Source organism: Sphaerodactylus townsendi, linkage group LG06 (assembly GCF_021028975.2).
Source record: "Sphaerodactylus townsendi isolate TG3544 linkage group LG06, MPM_Stown_v2.3, whole genome shotgun sequence".
Classification (NCBI taxonomy): Eukaryota; Metazoa; Chordata; class Lepidosauria; order Squamata; family Sphaerodactylidae; genus Sphaerodactylus; species Sphaerodactylus townsendi.
Genome location: NC_059430.1, coordinates 84,903,703 through 84,923,898, shown reverse-complemented (window position 1 = coordinate 84,923,898; position 20,196 = coordinate 84,903,703). Strand labels below are relative to the sequence as shown.

Sequence of the window (20,196 nt, the reverse complement as noted above, 5' to 3'; positions counted from 1 at the left end):
GCTGCAGCAGCGCAGCAGACTCCGGTTGGATCTCTACTTCTACTATGCCAGTTAACAGAATTTTAACCTTTTCTTTATTCTCACTGAAGAGGTATTCGCTTGCTAACTGGACAAACATAAGTAATGGCATGATCAGTAGCTTCTCCTTCGCTTAATACGCGTGCTCAGAAGAAGTTTTTTTTTTTTTGCTCTGTCTTTCCGATCGCGCTTGCTCTGTGGAAAGGCAATACAAGAATCCTCCCAGCCGCGTTAAACATACAATTAAAAAAAGAGGGGGTGGTGGTCCGCCCCGCCCACTCTCCCCGCGTTAGCCACGCCTCTTGCTTGCCCGCCCTGCTCCGTTAGGCCAGTGCCCGGTGGAGGTGGCATCGCGGAAGGGTTTTCTTATTCCCTCCTCCTCCCTCTCGTGAAGCCGGGCGCGGGTGGGTGTGAGGGGGAGGCGACCGTCGTCGTCAGCAACAGCCGCAGGCTCCGGGCTGAGGGGAGCGGCGCTGCCTCGCCTCAGTCGGAGCGGGAGGGCAATGAGCCAGGCGAAGCGGACGTAGCCCAGTCAGCCGGTCCGCGCGGCGCTGTGAGAAGCGACTGTGCTCGTCGCGGCTCTTCTCGGTCCCCGCCGGCAGAGGCCGCTGAGTGAGGCTGTGGCGGCGGCGGCGGCTGCTCCATGTCCCGCAAGGCCAATGTGGAGTATACTTTGCGGAGCCTGAGCAACCTGATGGGGGAGAAGCGCCGCCGCCAGCAGCAGCAGCAGCAGCAGCAGGCGGCGCCCGACACGGCCAGCCTGGGCGAGCGGAGCCTTATCGCCGCCGCCGCCGAGTCCTGTTCCAGCCTCCACAGCCAAGCGTCTACCGGCGGCAGCGGTGGCGGCGACTGCGCGGAACTGGAGCGGGCGGCTCGGCGGCAGTTCCAGCAGGATGAGACGCCGGCCTTCGTCTACGTGGTGTCGGTCTTCTCCGCGCTGGGCGGCTTCCTCTTCGGCTATGACACCGGCGTGGTGTCCGGAGCGCTGCTGCTGCTCAAGAAGGAGCTCCGCCTGGACGCCCTCTGGCAGGAGCTGCTGGTCTCCAGCACGGTGGGCGCCGCCGCCGTCTCGGCGCTGGCCGGCGGGGCGCTCAACGGCTGCTGCGGCCGCCGACCCTGCATCCTCCTGGCCAGCCTGGTCTTCACGGCCGGGGCTGCTGTGCTGGCCGCGGCCCAGAACAAGGAAACGTTGCTGGGGGGCCGCATCGTGGTGGGGCTCGGCATAGGTGAGTCGGGACCCGCCTCGCTTTGCGCACGCCCGCTCGGGAAACTTTTCCCCCGCTTTGCCCGATCGGGGCTGGCTGAGCACCTCCTGCTGCCGGCATCCCTTGCCTGGGACAAACCTGTAAGCAGGAGCATGGATGTGTCTAGTTACAAACCTTGGGGCTGTTGGAAAGTGAAGTATCCTTTGTTCAAATCTTAAGTGTTCTGGAAAGAAACTCAACTTCCCCATCTCTGGGAGAGTTGAAAAAAAGGAGCTTTGCCTGGACAGCTTGTACTCAGAAAATCTGGCTGGTCTTTAAGGTACCGCTGGGTTTGAGTTTTGCTCCTTTTGCAAACTGACACAGCTACCCACCTGAAGCTATCAACTACCCTGAAGCACACTGGAAGTAACAGCAATGAGGAAGGGTTTAAAAGAACCTAAAGAGTTTTAAGAACAGGCAGGATTTTATTCCATCCTTTCCTGATTATCTGGTTCTGTTATCTGTGTAAGGTTGTGACATGTTAGATTTCCAGGGGCTGCGAGACCCTGATGACTGTATTTTAGCATGTGCTTCTGGGCATCTCACCATGGGAATTCTTGTCCACAAAAGCTTATGTTGGCACAGAATCTTGCTAGTCTTTCAAGTACAGCAAAATGCCTAACAAGGTTTTATTTGAGGATAAGTTTTTGTGGGTGTGAACCCTCTTTGACAGATAGATAATACCTGATGTTGATATAAAACTCTGTTAGTCTGCAAGGTGCCACAGGTCTGGTGCTTCATAGGTCTGATCTGGAGGAACTGGGTTTGATTCCCAGCTCTGCAGTTTGAGCTGTGGAGGCTTATCTGGGGAATTCAGATTAGCCTGTGAACTCCCACACACGCCAGCTGGTGACCTTGGGCTAGTCACAGCTTTTCCGAGCTCTCTCAGTCCCACCCACCTTACAGGGTGTTTGTTGTGAGGGGGGAAGGGCAAGGAGATTGTAAGCCCCTTTGAGTCTCCTACAGGAGAGAAAGGGGGGATATAAATCCAAACTCGTCTTCTTCTACACAGTCAACATGGTGCAGTAGCGTAGCTGCAATGGGGATATCCTGGGACAAACGCCCCGTTGAGTCATGTGGGGGTGGAAAATTGCCCCCACTCTTTGGGCCGAGAGGCAGGCCTCTGCCTGCCCCTCGGGCAGCAGACAACCCGGCCGTGGCGTGGAGCAGCCAGGCACCGCCTAGGCCCTAGGCAGGCCTCTCAGCTCTTTGGATAGCTCGGGTGCTTCCCAAGTTTCGGGCCAAGACCTACCCGGCTGGTGCTTGGCTGCTCCGCGTCATTGGGTTGTTGGCCTGCCCCTCTGGCAGTAGCCTAGCTGGCCGTGGTGCAAGAGGACTGCCCAGGCGGTGCCTGGTGCCGCCTGGCCAGTCCTCTTGTGCCGCGGCCACCTCCTCTGTCCAACCGAGCCAGTCATGGTGCAAGAGCCGGCTGCGGCTGCTTGGCCGGGCAGAGGGGGTGGCCGCACCACAGCTTGCTCACCGAGGGACTTACTGCCCCAGCCTCCTCCTTGGTGCGCCACCCAGTGAGTGATCCTCCCCACCAAGTAAGTGGGAGACAGGAAGTGCCCCCCCCCCGGAACACGCAGAGTCCTCCCCGGGCTCAATTTTCCCCAGTTGCACCTCTGACATGGTGTAACGGTTAGGTGAGACTATGATATGGGAGATCCAGATCCAGATCTTCACTCTGCCTCTTGATTTTGGGCCAGACACACACTCTCAGCCCAACCTACCGCATATTGATGCTAAGAGGATAAAATGGAGGAGAGGAGAATGGTGGAAGCTACTTTAGGTTCTCCTTTGAGGATAAAAGTGGGAAGAAGTGAAGAAGAGGAGTTTGTATTTATACCTTGCCTTTCTCTCCTGTAAGGAGACTCAAGGCAGCTTACAAACTTCTTTGCCTTCTTCTCCCCACAACAGACACCTTGTGAGGAAGGTGGGGCTAAGAGAGTTCAGAAAGAATTTTGACTAGCCCAAGGTCATACGCAGCAAGCTTCATGCATAGGAGCCAGGAAGCAAATCCAGTTCACAAGATAAGAGTCCACTGTTCATGTGGAGGAATGGAAATCAAACCTGAATCTCCAGATTAGAGTCCACTTCTCTTAACCACTATACCAGTGGTTCTAAACCTATGGGTTGCGACCCCTTTGGGGGTTGAACGACCCTTTCACGACCCTAAGACTCTCTGCATCAGTGTTCTCCATCTGTAAAATGGATAAATGTTCTGGTTGAGGGTCACCACAACATGAGGAACTGTATTAAAGGGTCATGGCATTAGGAAGGTTGAGAACCACTGCACTATATCATGCTGGTAAATAATCAATAGGGCCGTGGCGTAACTTAGAAATTGCTCAAAATTGCTTTATCCATGTTCCGTCTGTGCTTATCACTTTTTTAAACTCTCAAAATTTTATTCCTCCCAGTTTTGATGTCACCTCCATCTGTGCTGTAATGTGATTGGAAGCAGCAAAAACTTAAGCTAGATAACTTGAGGAGTTGTCTTAACGTTCAATGTTTTTATGCACTGACAAGATGTTGGTCTCTTTCCAATTAAATTTACTGTCACAGGATTTGATCTGGTTTGCCTTTTTTAAAAGAAAAAACTTTGTGATTGCATATCATGATTCTTCAGGAAAATTTGAAGTGTTTCAACTGTTCTAGTATCCCTGGTTTATGATTTAGAAGTTCCATTTTAAATAATTCAATTCTAGTACACCTTGGTTGCTCCCAACCGTCTTTTAGCACTGGATCTTTTCTTCTGCTTAATTTTCCAAATGTATACGACTGCTTCTCCTTAAAAGACACAGTGGTTTTGCATAGCTTTTGGGAATGTGTGCAGGGGGGCTTACTGATTCAGATGTCCTAGTTATAACTATGATGATGCATGATGAAGTAGATTAAAGAAACAATTTAATTCCCATAAAATGTCCATTTATCTGTACAGTTGCTGTCTCAAACTTGAAAGTTAATGTGTAGATCTGTAAGCAAACCAAAAAATGTAAACATTACTTTTCTTGTAGCATATTGAAGAGCACCCTTATATTGATACAGTTGAACATTCATGAGGCTGTGAAATGGTCTCTCTAATAGCTGCCTCTGTTCTGGTATCATGCCATTAAATCCCTGAAGCCTAATTTACTTGACCCATGAACGAGTGCAGGAGGTAATTTTTTCTTCGTTTTCTCTCTTCCGTCTCCCAGCTTTTGGAAGAAGTGTTAACATCTCTAGCAGTGTGAATTTATTAGAACAGAGTTTTTAGCCTTGTCAGCCTCTGAGTTCCAGGAATCTTGCTTACTCCCGAATTCTGACGACTTCCATAAAAGCAGATCAGGGCTGTCAGTGACAGAGTGCGTATAGGAACTCAGGTTTCCCCAGTCCAGGTGTGCCTTTATATCCAGTGCATCAATCTCTTTCATATGGTTTTCCATGTTTAGACACCATTTATAGTTAGTGACTATCAACACCACCCTAAGATGAGGTACAGCCTTCTCAGTCCACGGAAGTCAATAAATTTAGAATAGTCTAATTTTGCTTAAAATGGCACTGAGAGTGTGAACATGAAAGTGAATGTGCTATTAGATAAGGAGCATATCTGGGCTTTTTGCCTTCATTAGATTTCATTTACTTTGATATTAGACCTGTTAGTTTTGAGAAGACTTGGTTTCCAAATAAATATGCTTTAGGATCATTGTCTTTGAATATGCTTGGATCTTGGAGAAAAAACATTCATTTTATATAGCAGTATCAGGAGGCAGAGATGGATAAACCCTGCACATGTGTCAATCCGAGGAATGCCAGACCTTTCTGCTTGGCATGCAGGTTTGGTTGTCTCCCTAGTCAACTGAGGTGAGCCTCTGAAATACTGGGTGGTGCCACTGGGGTAGGTGGTGTGGGAAAAGGTTGGACTTGATGTCCTTCAGATTGCTGTAGTCTTCACATTGATATTTCTTGCTGTCACTTGACACCTTTTGTTTCTCTTGAATTCTATGACTGTTGTAATCATATCATTCTGGGTGTCTGGAAATCATCATAGGAGGTCTTTGATTTCAGAAATGGGATAGTTGAGCACCAGGGATATAGTCTTTTCAGTAGGCATCTAGATCTTGAAACAGAAGCTCCCCTCGTCCTGAATGTATGATCTTTTAAGTGCTAGATGAAGACATTTTTATTTTCTGCCCACAGTGGATTTTTATCAGCTGCCTTGCTGTTGTTCTGCTTCTGTGTTTTAGGATGATCTCCTGTCTTTTTTATATTCTGCTTTTAGGAGACCTGTGAGATCATTAGCACCACTATCTTTGTGTGATGCTCTTTTAATTAATAATTTTGTCTGCTTTTTGCTGCAGCTTTGCGTGACTTATTGTGATAACTTTTAAAAAAAAATATTGAAAGCTACCACAGATACTTGTATGTTTGGTAAGGGTATACTTACCAAAAATAAAATATTTCCCCTCCTGTCTTTCAAGCTTATAATTTCTTTTCCTCTGCTGCTTTTCTAAGGGAAGACATCATTGCTGTTTTAGTTAGTTTTTGCAGCTACATTTTATGTAATGCTGCACAACGCCATAGTACTTCCAGAATAATTTGAATAAATTTATTTTTTCTTTCAATTTATTTCCCCTCCTGTATTTAATATTAGCCTATGGGCAGGGCCTGATTTGTTATTTTCTGTTTTTCAAGTAATTGTCTTCCAAAACATTTGTGTTTCCCAGATACATAACCCCCAATGTCCTCAGAATTAAACAAAAAATAAGACATGAGTGGGAGGGAGAATGGATAGAAAAGGGGGAATGGGAAAATCAACCTGACAATGTCAAAGTGAGTATTTAAATGCAGTTAGGGAATCTGATCTTTACTTTCTGGCAAGGGCAAGTATGCAGTCCTGCAGTGGCCACATATTCTAATTGTTTTATATAGTTTCCATGAGCACTGGCAAAGTAGAATTCTTTATGACAGGGAGAAGGGAAAGGAAGCTGCCTGTAGAAAGATTCTGAGGCAGGAACTGGTTGGAGAACTAAAATGGGGAAAAATCACAGTGGCTCCTTACGGCATGATCTGTAGGTCACAGAACTACAGTCTGGTTGGCAGTGGTAGGAATGGAAGAGATACTGCATCTCCTCCCCTGAGGAATCCAGTGTGTATATTTTTTTATTTCACTTAACTTTCCAAGGAACTTAGGATAGCATACATGATCTTCATTTTATTCTCACAGCTTCCTTGTGAATAGATTGGACTGAAGGAGAGTAACTGGCTCGCCAAGTGAACTTCATGACTAAGTGGGAATTTGCCTCTGAGCATTCCAGTTCCTAGTCCAGTGCTCTGACTTCCACATCACAATGGCTGTCAAATGTTTTAAATGGGGACCGAGATAAAATATTTTCCTGATGACATCTAGTGAGAGGAGCACTGGCTACCTTGCAAAAGACCATTTTTTTGACAGTTTTAAGACATGGAAATGACCAACCTAAGGATGGTGACCAGTTACAACAGAAATAATTGGTAATCCTATTTGAGTGTTACTTAGACAGTACTACTCTTGTTTGGTAGTTTTTTAACTTTGTTGTTGACTTTTTAAAAATAATTGTGCATGTTGGCAGCTGGGAATCCATTATAGCTATAGTCATGTGGCCTTCCCCTTTTTCATGGCTGCTTTGAAGTCCAAATAACATACAGTTGAAAGTCAGCATAGTGTAGTGGTTAGATTGTTAGGCCAGGATCAAAGATAATCAGGATGAAATCCCTACTCTGCTGTGGAACTTTGCTGGGGGATCTTGGGCCAGTTTCTCTCTCTCTCTCTCTCTCTCTCTCTCTCTCTCTCTCTCTCTCTGCCTAACCTACCTCACAGGATTGTTGTGAGGATAAAGATGAGAAGGGGAGAAATTGTAAGATACTTTATGTGTCCCCAGTGGAGAGAAAAGTAGAATGTAACTAAAACAATTCAGTTCTAATCACAGTACTACAGAGTCATGTATCATTTAATCCATGTAAAAAGTCCACATCTGATGCCTTTTTAATCTTCTTGTTCTTGGGCTATATTCCCCTTGAGGGGGTTAGAGCTGACATTTTCTTTGCCAAATATCTCGATTTTGGGCAATTTTAGGGGTAAGATTGACAGCATGCATGTCTTCAGCAGTGCTGTCCATCCACCGTTTCCTTGGTCTTCCGCGTGGGCAGTGGCCTCTAGTTTAGGAGTTTAGGGCCGTTTTTGCAACAGAAGTCTCCCCCTGTCGCAAAAATGCCCGTACCACTGGAGCTATGTTTCCCTCATTTTCTTTGTTACTGGTGTAATTCCAAGTTTTTGTCGTATGTCTTCATTTGTAACACAATCGAAAAGAGTCAGGCCAAGCACTGGGGCATCTTCATTTCTATCACATGAAGAGTTTGTTCATGTTTCTGAGTTGTTGGTCAACATTCGGTTCCATATAGGACCACAGGGTGGTTAACTGTGGTGTACACTTTTGCCCTCAGATGTTCAGGTATTTTTTTTTTGTCGCAAAGGGCTCTTGTGGTTTGCTGCCACTTCATCCATGCTGCGTTATCTGTAGATGGAGCATCTGGTTGGGTATCCCCATCTGCTGTGACCAGGGATCCGAGATATTTAAATTGAGTGGTCTTCTTCAAGTCCTGGCCATTAATTTGGATTGTTCCATTTGTTTGAGGGCCACATTTGAGGTATTCTGTTTTTTGTAAATTTAGCCGTAATCCATAATCAGCTAATCTATTGTTCCAATTGAGCAGTTTTTTGTTCATACCCAAAATGCAGCCATCACAGTTTCCACAATTATCACCCTTGCACATAAATAATGAAATCAGGCAAAGGGATATATGTATACATTAAAGCTAGTCGCATAAATAGCTCACCCTGAGACTATGGTAAAGGGCAGGTAACACATGTAAATGTAAAAAAATGTAAAAATAGAATAAATATTAGTCTTGAGTTTTGTAGGGCCGGTATCAGTGCAGCTATGAAGCTGAGACATAAGAATGCTTTTAATGAGGAAAGATTCTTTGGTATATCAATTAGTTATATCCCAGCAGAATATTTTTACAGTTTCATGAAATTCTAGAATACCAGCACCACAGAGACATTGTCTAATAATCAGACTTATGGCTTCAAATGAAGATTCTCAATAACTCAGTTATGCCATTCCATAATGTGCTATCAACACTGCATTTGTGGGACAGGAGTCTCATACTATGTGACAAAATGGGCTCTGGTCCCCCAAAGCCTATCATAAATTTTTTTAAAATGTTGATATTTAAAGCCTCATGTTTATTTTTATTTCAACACATTTGTAATAGTTCTTCTGAAATTATTGCCAGTTTTGGGACAGACTTATAACAAGAAAGTTATACTAGATTAGGACTCAGGTTCAAATTCCCATTCTGCCATGGAAGCTTGCTGTGTGACCTTGGGCCCATCACACTCCCCCAGCCTAATCTGCCATACATGGTTGTTGTGAAGATAAAAGAGAACAATGAAAGTATTGGATCCCTTTGAGGAGAAAAGTGGGGCATAAGTGAATAAGAACAGTTTCACCTAGAGGAGGCGGCGGCAGTGAGTGAGTGGCTTGCGTATAAGCCGAGGAGGGCTTTTTCGTCAGTTTATACGCAAGTATATATGGTACTATGTTTACATAGCAGGAAGTTAGATCCATTATATTCAACAGGGCTTTCAAATAAACATGCTTGGATTGCAATTCTAAGCATGACATACTTAGGAAATAGTTGATTTAGTTTGCTTAATATTATTGGGGTTTCTGTTCAAGAAACCTCGGCTATGCTGGAACTTCCAGAAAGATTAATGGGGGAATCTGCCATGGAAGAGACTGGGGGTTCTGACCAACCCTTCCTGCCGGGGCAGGACCAGCTCCTCATATCTGGTCTCCTCATTTATCCCCTTACACTCAGTTCCTTTGCAGAAACCTGTGCTCAGGACTGCTGAGAGGACAGCCCCTTCTGCCTCAGCCTTGGAGCCAAGGCCAAGGGGAGGGGTTTCTGTCATTGGCCCACTGGGAAATTTTCCTGTGAGTTCAATGTCTGACTCATCCATGCATTTGGAACTAAATTAATCTGGCATGTGGCAATATTACTACTGTTTTAAATAGTTGTCTTCCTATGGGGTTACACAAGATGACTTGTAAAAAATAGTAAAAATAGTTATCCTCATTTCATATATGGCAGTATGAATAAATATGAGCATTTGGACTGTGGATTGGATGATGGACTATTAATGCAAGTGAATATGCTTGACTAGTTGATTTCTGCATGATTTTAATTTCTGTTTGCCTTACGACTGCTTAGTTATAATGCACAGTTTAGTGCACAAATTTACTCCTGTTTTTGAATCACAATCTGCCAAGTAAAGATGTAGAAATGCTGAACTGTTGATGCCCTGTCTTGTGTTACAAGTTTAATCTAAAAACTCTACAGCTGACATCAGAAACATTGAATGACCTTTGCAAACAGTACAACATTTTTTCTGTTCAGTGATATGTCACTTTTGTTCTACAGCACTGCTAGTGCTAGTTGAAAAATCAAGAAGTGAAGATAGATCAGATTGCCTGTTTGTTAACAGCAAGACAGTGCGGTCTCTCAGCCATTTGGTAACAATTTCATGAACATATAGCATGGAAGGCCAAACTTGCTTAACCTAAGAGCCACATAGAATAAACCTCAGATGTTTGAGACCCACAAGAAATGAACAAATACTACACGTGTGTTTTTATTGTTACATTCACATTTTGTTACAAACCTTTATATAAATATTTTAAAATACACATAGGCGAATTCTGCATGGGCCAAAAACAGCGGTGTGAAAATGGTGTAAACCCTTTTACACCCTTTTACACCATTTTCACACTGCAGTTTTTGGCCCATGCAGAATCCACCATACATAGTAATAATTATTAATGTATGTAATTTTTATTAACATTAAATTAGACTGCCAGAAATAAAAACAAAAGGAGTAAAAACCGATGTTGCTAATGATACTTCTTTGTCTGAGATGCTAAATATCTGATCAAAACACGGAGAAAAATATGTAAATTAGAGTTCTACTTCTAGTAGAAATATTGTGAGTTTCCATCTTTGTCATGAGTAATTTAAAATCCAGTTGATATGTTATCCTTGCCTCCTCCCCTGCTCTAGAGCCTGTTTCACTCCTTAAGAAACCAGACCGCATCCCTAGAAGAGACCCATGTGCACATGTACATGCCACAGGCAGGCCCCTTAGCTGGTTAAGGTGTACCCTCCAATCGTGACCAGAAAGAAATATGTATTTAATAAGAAAAGAAGAAAAAGAAAACAGAAACACACAGACCTGGGAGTAAGCTGAGAGAGACGGGGAGACCTGAAAGCTGCACATTGTGTGGCAAAAAGCCATATGTACCTCCTAAGCCACAGTTTAGACATCCCTGATATAGCATGTTGAATGTTACCCTCAAGAAGTTAGTCTATGTTTGAAAAAATGTGAATTAAAAAACCCTTTTGGCAGTTACATTTTGCTTTATTTATAATCTGAGCTGGAATTATGCCCACAAAGATGGCATATAAACTAAATAGTGAACTAAAATTCATAATTTATAATGTACATATCATACATTACAGTTTAAGAACATAAGAACATAAGAACTAGCCTGTTGGATCAGACCAGAGTCCATCTAGTCCAGCATTCTGCTACTCACAGTGGCCCACCAGGTGCCTTTGGGAGCTCACATGCAGGAGGTGAAAGCAATGGCCTTCTGCTGCTGCTCCTGAGCACCTGGTCTGCTAAGGCATTTGCAATCTGAGATCAAGGAGGATCAAGATTGGTAGCCATAGATCGACTTCTCCTCCATAAATCTGTCCAAGCCCTTTTTAAAGCTATCCAGGTTAGTGGCCATAACCACCTCCTGAGGCAGCATATTCCAAATACCAATCACACGTTGTGTGAAGAAGTGTTTCCTTTTATTAGTCCTAATTCTTCCCCCCAGCATTTTCAATGAATGCCCCCTGGTTCTAGTATTGTGAGAAAGAGAGAAAAATTTCTCTCTGTCAACATTTTCTACCCCATGCATAATTTTATAGACTTCAATCATATCCCCCCTCAGCCGCCTCCTCTCCAAACTAAAGAGTCCCAAACGCTGCAGCCTCTCCTCATAAGGAAGGTGCTCCAATCCTTCAATCATCCTCGTTGCCCTTCTCTGCACTTTTTCTATCTCTTCGATATCCTTTTTGAGATGTGGCGACCAGAACTGAACACAGTACTCCAAGTGCGGTCGCACCACTGCTTTATATAAGGACATGACAATCCTTGCAGTTTTATTATCAACTCTTTCCTAATTATCCCCAGCATAGAGTTTGCCTTTTTCACAGCTGCCATGCATTGAGTTGACATTCCCATGGAACTATCAACTAAGACACCCAAATCCCTTTCCTGGTCTGTGACTGATAGCATTGACCCCTGTAGCATGTATGTGAAGTTTGGATTTTTTGCCCCTATGTGCATCACTTTACATTTTGCTACAAAGTTTACATCTTTGACTAATTGAAAATATTGTGGAAACACTCTGGAAATCAAATTAAATTGGTTTAAATTAACCATACATATGAAGAATAAAAATCCATTGCTGTTCTTTTATTTTCTGTTATATTTTCATGTTTCAGTTGCCCCATGAATATATTTACATTGGCTTGTTAATCGCTTCTCAGCCTTTTGGCTAAGATCAAGTGTAGTGTAATACATTGGCTTGTTTAATTGCAATAAATGACCTTTTGTAATTGGGAATGTGACGGATAAGATTATTTACAAATAAATTTTATATCTGCAGCAGAACTATGTCACCAGAACTATTAAATAGATTATTCTGTATTCTTAACCAGTTACTATAGAAAAATTACATTTATGGCAAGTATTAAATGATTGATATTAATATTTCTGTAGAAGTTGGAACAATCTGACAGTTGAGATCCAGCCCTTTCTTCAGTTGCTGCTATTTTGATAGTTCAATGCTTTACATAATAATAGATCTGTGTCTTACATTTGGAGTAGCCTGAATTCAGTCAGATTAACTCAAGAGTAATCAGATGTGTCTTCTTCATATTGAGTTATGGATTTCAGTTTTTGGGTCTGTGAACCTGTAGCATAAGAAAGTTTCCATAAGAAAAATAGTCTGAAAATCTGAGCAGTGGAAGTGGAATGCAATACATCTTTTAGCATGAACTACACTTTTTTGTTAATAGATCGTAAGATAATAGCTTGCAAAGTCTAAATGTATATAGATCTCAGAATGTCTAAAATAGTTAACTCTGCATAATATCGGAGAATTTTAGGCTTGTTGGCCACTGTGATGGACAAGCTAGTGTCTGGAAAAACCCCTGAGTGATTGTTGGAAAAATGGTACCGTATATACATTTTTTGTGCTGAAAAAGCCCCCTTCGACTTCTACACGAGTCAGCTGTATTTTAAAAAATATTTTAGGGTTTTTACTTTGTCGGTCGCTTGGTTGCTGGTTGAGCTAAGGTTTTTGTACTTTTAAAGTTATTGTTGAGACCATATTGTTTTTGTTGACTCCCTTTTCCACTTACAGAGCTTTACTGTTTTTCTTTGAAATAAATATTCAAAAACTTTTAACCTACTGATCCCTCAATTAATGTAATTTTATTGGTATCTATTTTTATTTTTGAAATTTACCAGTAGCTGCTGCATTTCCCACCCTCGACTTATACGCGAGTCAATAAGTTTTCCCAGTTTTTTGTGGTAAAATTAGGTGCTTCGACTTATATGCGGGTCGACTTATACATGAGTATATATGGTACTTAAATATAAACGTAATTACTGTAATTCTGAATTGGAATGTAGCATAATTTTTATTTTTTCATCTTCAGATTCTGATGAAGTGTTTTTCCCGTATTCAACACAACTTCTGTTCAGTGGGAAAAAAGCTACTAGAAATATTGGTAGAATTCTTGGAGGTTATGTTCTCTTCAAGTATTAACAGGCTCTTTGTATCACCGAAATAGACTCAGTTAACATTTTCATCATGAAATCAGCCATCAGAGGGAGCTAAGGAACTTAAGTAATTTCACAAGACCTTAAATAAGCAATATAGCTGATTGGTAAGTATCAGTTCAAACTAGAAGCAGTAAGCTAGGATACTAAAAGAGCAATATAATAAAGCAGGCTTTTCAGCTAAACCACATTTTATGACATTAAATATACTTGGATGATAATGTTAGTTACCATCAACACTATGCTTAAAAATTCACAACGATTAGAATAAAGTGTGTATGGTGATATAGTAGTCCAGCTGTTTTGCCTCTTAATTGCTTGTTTTAGTTCTGAGAATTTGTTTTGCTTAACATTTAATCTTTATGCTGCCCAAGCAGAAAGGTACATATGTGAGTAGGATTCTGATGTTAATTATAGATGAATTTGTCTGATTATTTGTAATTTTGACTGCTCAGACTTGGAGTAAGTGTGTGCCTTTCAACACTGATGCTAAATCACCTCTGTCTTGCATAACATTACTAGCACCACCTAGTCTGTAAATTCTACTGTAGTGTAATTAAAAGTACAAGGTAAAGTTGACTAAATATGGCTTTGATGTTACTAAGTTTTTCTAACTGTATTGTTGTATGTATTAGCATTAAGGGTGAGTGAAGGATAGTTTTCACTTGTTCAGTGCCTGTTTATGGCTTGGGGGTAGATTCTGATTTTTTTTACCAAGAGTTGCTTTGTGTTCTGAAATGTAGTGTTAGCATACTGATACATCAGAAGTAATACAAGCTTTGTAACAGGAATTTCAAAAGATTACTGTTTGACTACTAATCTGCTTTGAAATATTTAGTTACATTTAAATGAATTTGCATTTCACCAAATACCACCTATTTGAGTTAATTTTTCAGTTTAATAAACACATTTTGCTTGTTGAAACAAAGGCCTGTTTAAATATGTTAGAATTTCTTGTTACAATGATGTACTACCGTATATACTCGTGTATAAGTCGACCCGCATATAAGTCGAGGCACCTAATTTTACCACAAAAAACTGGGAAAACGTATTGATTCGCATATAAGTCGAGGGTGGGAAATGTAGCAGCTACTGGTAATCCCTGATTCTCCCTTTAATTCTCAGAAGGGGGTGGGTGATTTAAAGGGAGAATCTGGGGAAAATTTGAGGGTGCCTGTCAGGGGAGGAATGTTTATGTTAGCAGTACCAACATTTCAAAGTATCTTTAGGAGACCCCCCTGACGATACCACCCAGGTTTGGTGAAGGTTGGTTCAGGGGGTCCAAAGTTATGGACCCTCAAAAGGGTAGCCCCATCTACTATTAGCTTCCATTGGAAACAATGGGGGATGAGGGCACCCTCTTTGGGGGTCTATAACTTTGGACCCCCTGAACCAAACTTTACCAAACTTGACTGGTATCATCAGGAGTGTCAACTGATGATATCCTGAAATTTTGGTGCTGCTAGCCTAAAAACTGCACCCCCTGGCAGCTGACAAAGCAAAAACCCTAAAATATTTTTTAAAATACAGCTGACTCGTGTATAAGTCGAGGGGGGCTTTTTCAGCACAAAAAATGTGCTGAAAAACTCGACTTATACACGAGTATATAGGTAAATCATAAACACGATGTCAAATCATAATCAGATGTCTCACCTGTCAGCCCTGGTACTGTTCATTTAAAATTTTAATAATAGTATCCCATATTAATGCATACCTGGGGATATTTCAGCACAGGGTAGATTAATTTACTGACCTTGGGTGAGAAATCAAGCATTGGATGCTTTTGTGGTATCATGTGTAGCAAGTAGGTGGTGATAGTTACAAACAGCTTTTATGTTTGATCGCCAAAAACTATTGCTAACCTTTAAAAGGTGAATGTATAGAACTTAACTTTATAATTTAAATTGCCCAATAAGCAAGAATGCAGCAGTATCTAGACAGCCTTCCTATGGATAGGTATACCATTGTGACATATAGGTGTTCTTGGAGTCAGAAAAAAAGAAGCAAAACCCCACCTGTTTTCAGTTTGCAAATGAAGAGCTACCCAAAATAAGTCAATTCTTACTTTTCACGGTTATTCAGTGTGGCTACTGGGGGTATAAGACGACCCCCTCACTTTTCCAGTTAAAATATAGATTTTGGCACATACTCGCCATATAAGACTACCCCGTATGGCCGCGGTCAGACTCAGGAGAGGCAGACCGATCGTGTCGGGGGCGGGACAGAGCCCTGGCGGCAGCGGTGGCGGCACCCCGGGTGGCCTTCCTTGGCCGGCCAATCGTTGCAGGGGCGGGACAGAGTGGTGGCAGCGGCACCCTGGGTGGCCCGCCAGAGGCCAGGTGCAACGGGGGCAGGACACCTCCTGAGCTCCCTCCCCCTCACTCTCCCCTTTGAGTCCCTCCCGCTCTTCACCAACTTTGCGCACGTTCTCCCAATCCTCTCCCCATCTCTCTGTCCTCCACACCCCTTCCCTCTCAGCCACAACACCCACTCCTCCCCCTGCCTCCCACCACACCGTCCCGTCTCTTCCTCTTTTCCTCCTTTTATCTCCTCCCCTTCCCCCAGCTGCCCTAAAACCCCTCTGCCTCGTTGCTGGTCGTCACGTGGGACTTCCGGCTTGTCAGGCCACTGATCCCCGCTGGCATGGGGTTCTCAACGGGGTCCCCCAGAGGAGTTCCCGTTCCCCAGCATCCCCGGGGGTTCCCTCTGCCACGGGAGTCCCCTGGCCCATCTGGCGCAGGAGCGGGGAATGCCCTTGGGCCCTCGTAGTCGCCGGGCTGGCTGCAGGGAGCTCCCTTGCTGGAGTGGCCAGTCAATCGGCCAGGTGGTGGCAAGTCCGAGAAGGGGGTGGAGGATGCCCGGCGTAAAAGACGACCCCCGACTTTTGATAAGATTTTCCTGTATTAAAAATCGTCTTATACGCCGGTATATATGGTATTTGAAACTAGGGAGGTTAAACAATAGTAAAAATGTAGAATCCTTTGTACCAGTTATGTACCCCTGTGGGTTGTGGGCATTGTTCTTTGTTAAGGCTCTGAGTTTAGAACAGAACATAGTAATGATGCCAGAAGACAGATTTTTCAATTACTAATAAATGTATGTATGTGCCTCATGGCTGACTTACAGTCACCCCATAGGCAAGAGACATTCAGAGGTGTTTTGCCATTGCCTTCCCCTGGCTTAGCTGAGAGAGTTCTGAGAGAACTGTAACTGCTCCAAGAATATCCATAAAGGTTACTTAATAGGAACATTGAATTTCCCTGTTAAGTATCTTGGACCATGTTCAGGATGCTTTGTTAGCATAGGGTGGCCTGCTCTGATTTGGGAAATTCCTGGTGATTTGAAAATGGTTCCCTAGGCAGGTGGAGATTGGAAAAGGAGCTTAGTAGGCTTGTGGTGCCATAGAACCTTCCCTTTCTTCTGGAGGGTGAATCTGTTCAGTCCCAGTAATTCTGGGAGAATTTCAGACCCTACCTGGATGTTGGCAACCCTAGTTTGGCAGGTCCCCTTACGTTGCCAACAAGCAAAATCTGAGTTTTCCAGCTGCTGTCAATTTTTTTGAAGTTAAAATGTGCTAGGCAGCTTGTATTCTTGACTCCATGCTCTTCTTAAAAGGACCCCCCCCCCATAAGATAACCAAAAAATAAAGCTTTCATGAGTCTACTTCAGTTACTTCTATGGGTGGGAGCTGTAGCAACTTTCTGGTCATTTCCTCACCTCACCCTGAAATACAGACTGTTTTATAATGGATTGCTGGTTTGAATGAGTTACTAGACATTTATTTAACTGATGAGCTTGATTTTTGTAAAATGTGGGTTGTTATGAGGTATATTTATGCCTAGGTTTTCAGCAAGTTCAGTTAAGAGGCTTCCTGAATTCTTGTAGGATTTGTCGTGCTTGCTAATGAAAATGAACCTCTGTTAGTCCTAAGTACACTAGATCTAGTAAAACAAAGTTTCAAAATTGCAGTGGATTTTTTGCTTTCTATCAAGCCAGCTTGAAAATCATAATTAGTTATGGAAGAAAGATCTTTTAATAATGTGGAGTGTTTCTTTGCCTGAAAAACAGTAAGCAGATGTTTGTTATGATTCATTGCCATTTGAGTATTGCTCTGTGTCAGCACACGAAATCTCTGAAGTACTATGTACAATTTCAGAGAAATCTGGATAACATTTCCTTGTTTGTTTAAAAAATGGGTGTCCTTCTGCTGGGGTATGTATTGTTTTATAGCCCTACTTTAGATCTTCTCATTCTGTTACATGGTGGTGTGGAACATAATGATTGCATCCTGTCAAAGCAAATAAGCTCTCTGCCAACTGAGTGTGAAGTAAAATGAGTTATTGACAAGATGCATTATAAGGGTGAATCACTTATCCTTGTAGTAGTTGAGGTTGACCAGACAACCAACAGCACCCCACCATGAAGCAGATTTCATGTCTGTCTTGGTTTCTTCTATTTCTTTTGGGGCTAATCATGGTGTTGTATTATGCTGGCATGAATGCTAACCATAAAACCATGGCTAGGTGAGGGTGTGTGCTGTGCACTGGATGCATACAGAAGGAAATCACCCCCAGGCCCCTCCCCCTTCCCCCTGCCCCCCATGGCACCTCCCCACAGCGCCCCCTTGCAGTGCCCTCACCCCCTTCCCATACTTACCTTAGTTCCTTTCCTTTTCCTAGAACTTTCATAGGCTGAAAAAAAGGCCTGTTCACAGTACAGGCTAAAAACGGCCTGAGGAACTACAGTTCCCAGGAGACCTGGGGGCTCACAAGGTCTCCTGGGAAGTGTAGATCCCATCAGGCCGTTTTAAAGCCTGAACTGTGAATAGGCCTTTTTTTCAGCCTGAAAATGTTCTAGGAAAAGGAAAGGAACTAAGGTAAGTGTGGGAAGAGGGGCACCAAAGGGGGGGCGCCGCAGGGGGCCATGGGGAGCGGGGCGGAAAATATAGACTGTGCACTGGGCGCAGTTTGGCCCAGCTATACCTGTGCCTTGGGCCAGTCACATACTCTTGGCCCTGACCCTGGTTGGTATTTGGATTGAAGACCTCCAAGGAACACCAGGAGCGTGATGTGGAGGCAGACTATAGCAAATCACCTCTGAACCTTGCCTTAAAAATCCTATGGGGTCTCCATAAATCAGCTATGACTTGATGGCAAAAAAACAAACAAATTAAAAATGACAGATTCTTGAGATGGAAAGCTGGTTCAACAATGACCATGTAGGTTACCTTTTGCTTTCTTCTGCTGATTGTATAGGCTTGTCAAACAGTAGCTGGCACAGGGAATGCAATTCTTTGTGTTCTTAATTTTTTTTCACTGAGGGGAATTTCTAAAAATGTTGTCATAGATAAGACTTTTCACTTTATGCATCAATGATCTTATCTCTGCACTTTTCTTTAGCAGTGCACAATGCAAGTTCACAAGGGGGATCAGAGGCGTGCCAAAGAGGCAGGAATGGAACACAGTATTTGGACATAGGACTTATTTTTGTGCAATTGTGAGAGGGAAGGAAGCCATCATTTGTTGAGAAATGTGAAAAGGAAGCATACACTATTGCTATGATTGGTTGAAGCTGAAGCTATTGATTTTAGGGCACAGAGGTTTAATGAGCTTTTGAGTAGAGATATTGAATTTCAGGCCTTTGGGTTCCTGCATCTGTTAGATGATGCAAGTTGTGTAATGTGTTCTTGCTTCTTTTGCTGTGAAATAAGCTTAAGTGTTTCCAAATGAAAGGTGGGATTTTATATGTTGCTAATTCCTCTGTAAAGAAATGACCATGTAATACTAAGCTAAGTTGCAGAATTTTAATGGTTTTTTTTTGTTCTGTTGTGATAAAATATTTTTAAAAGTTGAGATCCTTATTATACATCGTAACGTTAGTTTTGTGTGCAAAATTTAAAAACTAAAAACTGGCAAAAGGGCTGAAAATCTGTTTTGATTCATGATTACTTTTGCTGAAATCTGGACATAGTTTGTGATTCAAAGTTCTTCAGGTAATCTTACTGATAATGATTTTCAGAAATACCATATATATTCGTGTATAAGTTGACCCGCATATAAGTCGAGGCACCTAATTTTACCACAAAAAACTGGGAAAACGTATTGACTCGCGTATAAGTCGAGGGTGGGAAATGCAGCAGCTACTGGTAAATTTCAAAAATAAAAATAGATACCAATAAAATTACATTAATTGAGGCATCAGTAGGTTAAAAGTTTTTGAATATTTATTTCAAAGAGAAACAGTAAACTAGCTCTTTAAGTGGAAAAGAGGGTCAACAAAAACAATATGGTCTGAACAATTACTTTAAAAGTACAAAAACCTTACCTCAACCAGCAACCAAGCTAAAACACAAGAGTTAAAATCCTTGGTCAGGGGAGGAATGTTTATGTTAGCAGTACCAACAGTTCAGAATATCTTTAGGAGACCCTCCTGATGATACCACCCAGGTTTGGTGAAGTTTGGTTCAAGAGGTCCAAAGTTATGGACTCTCAAAAGGGTAGCCCCATCTACTATTAGCTCCCATTGGAAACAATGGGGGATGGGGGCACCCCCTTTGGGGGTTCATAAATTTGGACCGCCTGAACCAAACTTTACCAAACTTGGATGGTATCATCAGGAGAGTCTCTTGACAAATCCCTGAAATTTTGGTGCTGCTCGCCTAAAAACTGCGCCCTTGGGCGGCTGACAAAGCAAAAACCCTAAACTATTTTTTAAAATACAGCTGACTCACGTATAAGTCTAGGGGGGCTTTTCAGCACAAAAAATGTGCTGAAAAATTCGACTTATATGCAAGTATATACGGTATTTGTAAACAAAGGGGATTCTTCTAAACATCAAACATTTCATCTTAAACCTAGGAGAAGCATTGCAAGCATAAATCAATATACCTAAGAATATGGTACTGTGGTTGGTAGGTAGAGTTTTTAAAAAAAATAAATTTAGGGGCAG

The 20,196-nt window shown here is 42.6% G+C and overlaps 1 protein-coding gene across 1 annotated transcript in view; it reads left to right on the top strand.

Moving 5' to 3' along the window:
• Positions 1-434: 434 nt before the first annotated feature.
• The window catches only part of SLC2A13 (solute carrier family 2 member 13), a 138,208-nt gene continuing 118,446 nt past the window's right edge, over positions 435-20,196 (top strand). The window contains exon 1 of the mRNA XM_048500126.1: positions 435-1,244. Coding sequence (XP_048356083.1) covers positions 662-1,244 — 583 coding nt within the window. The 5' untranslated portion in view covers positions 435-661. The remainder of the gene's footprint in view (positions 1,245-20,196) is intronic.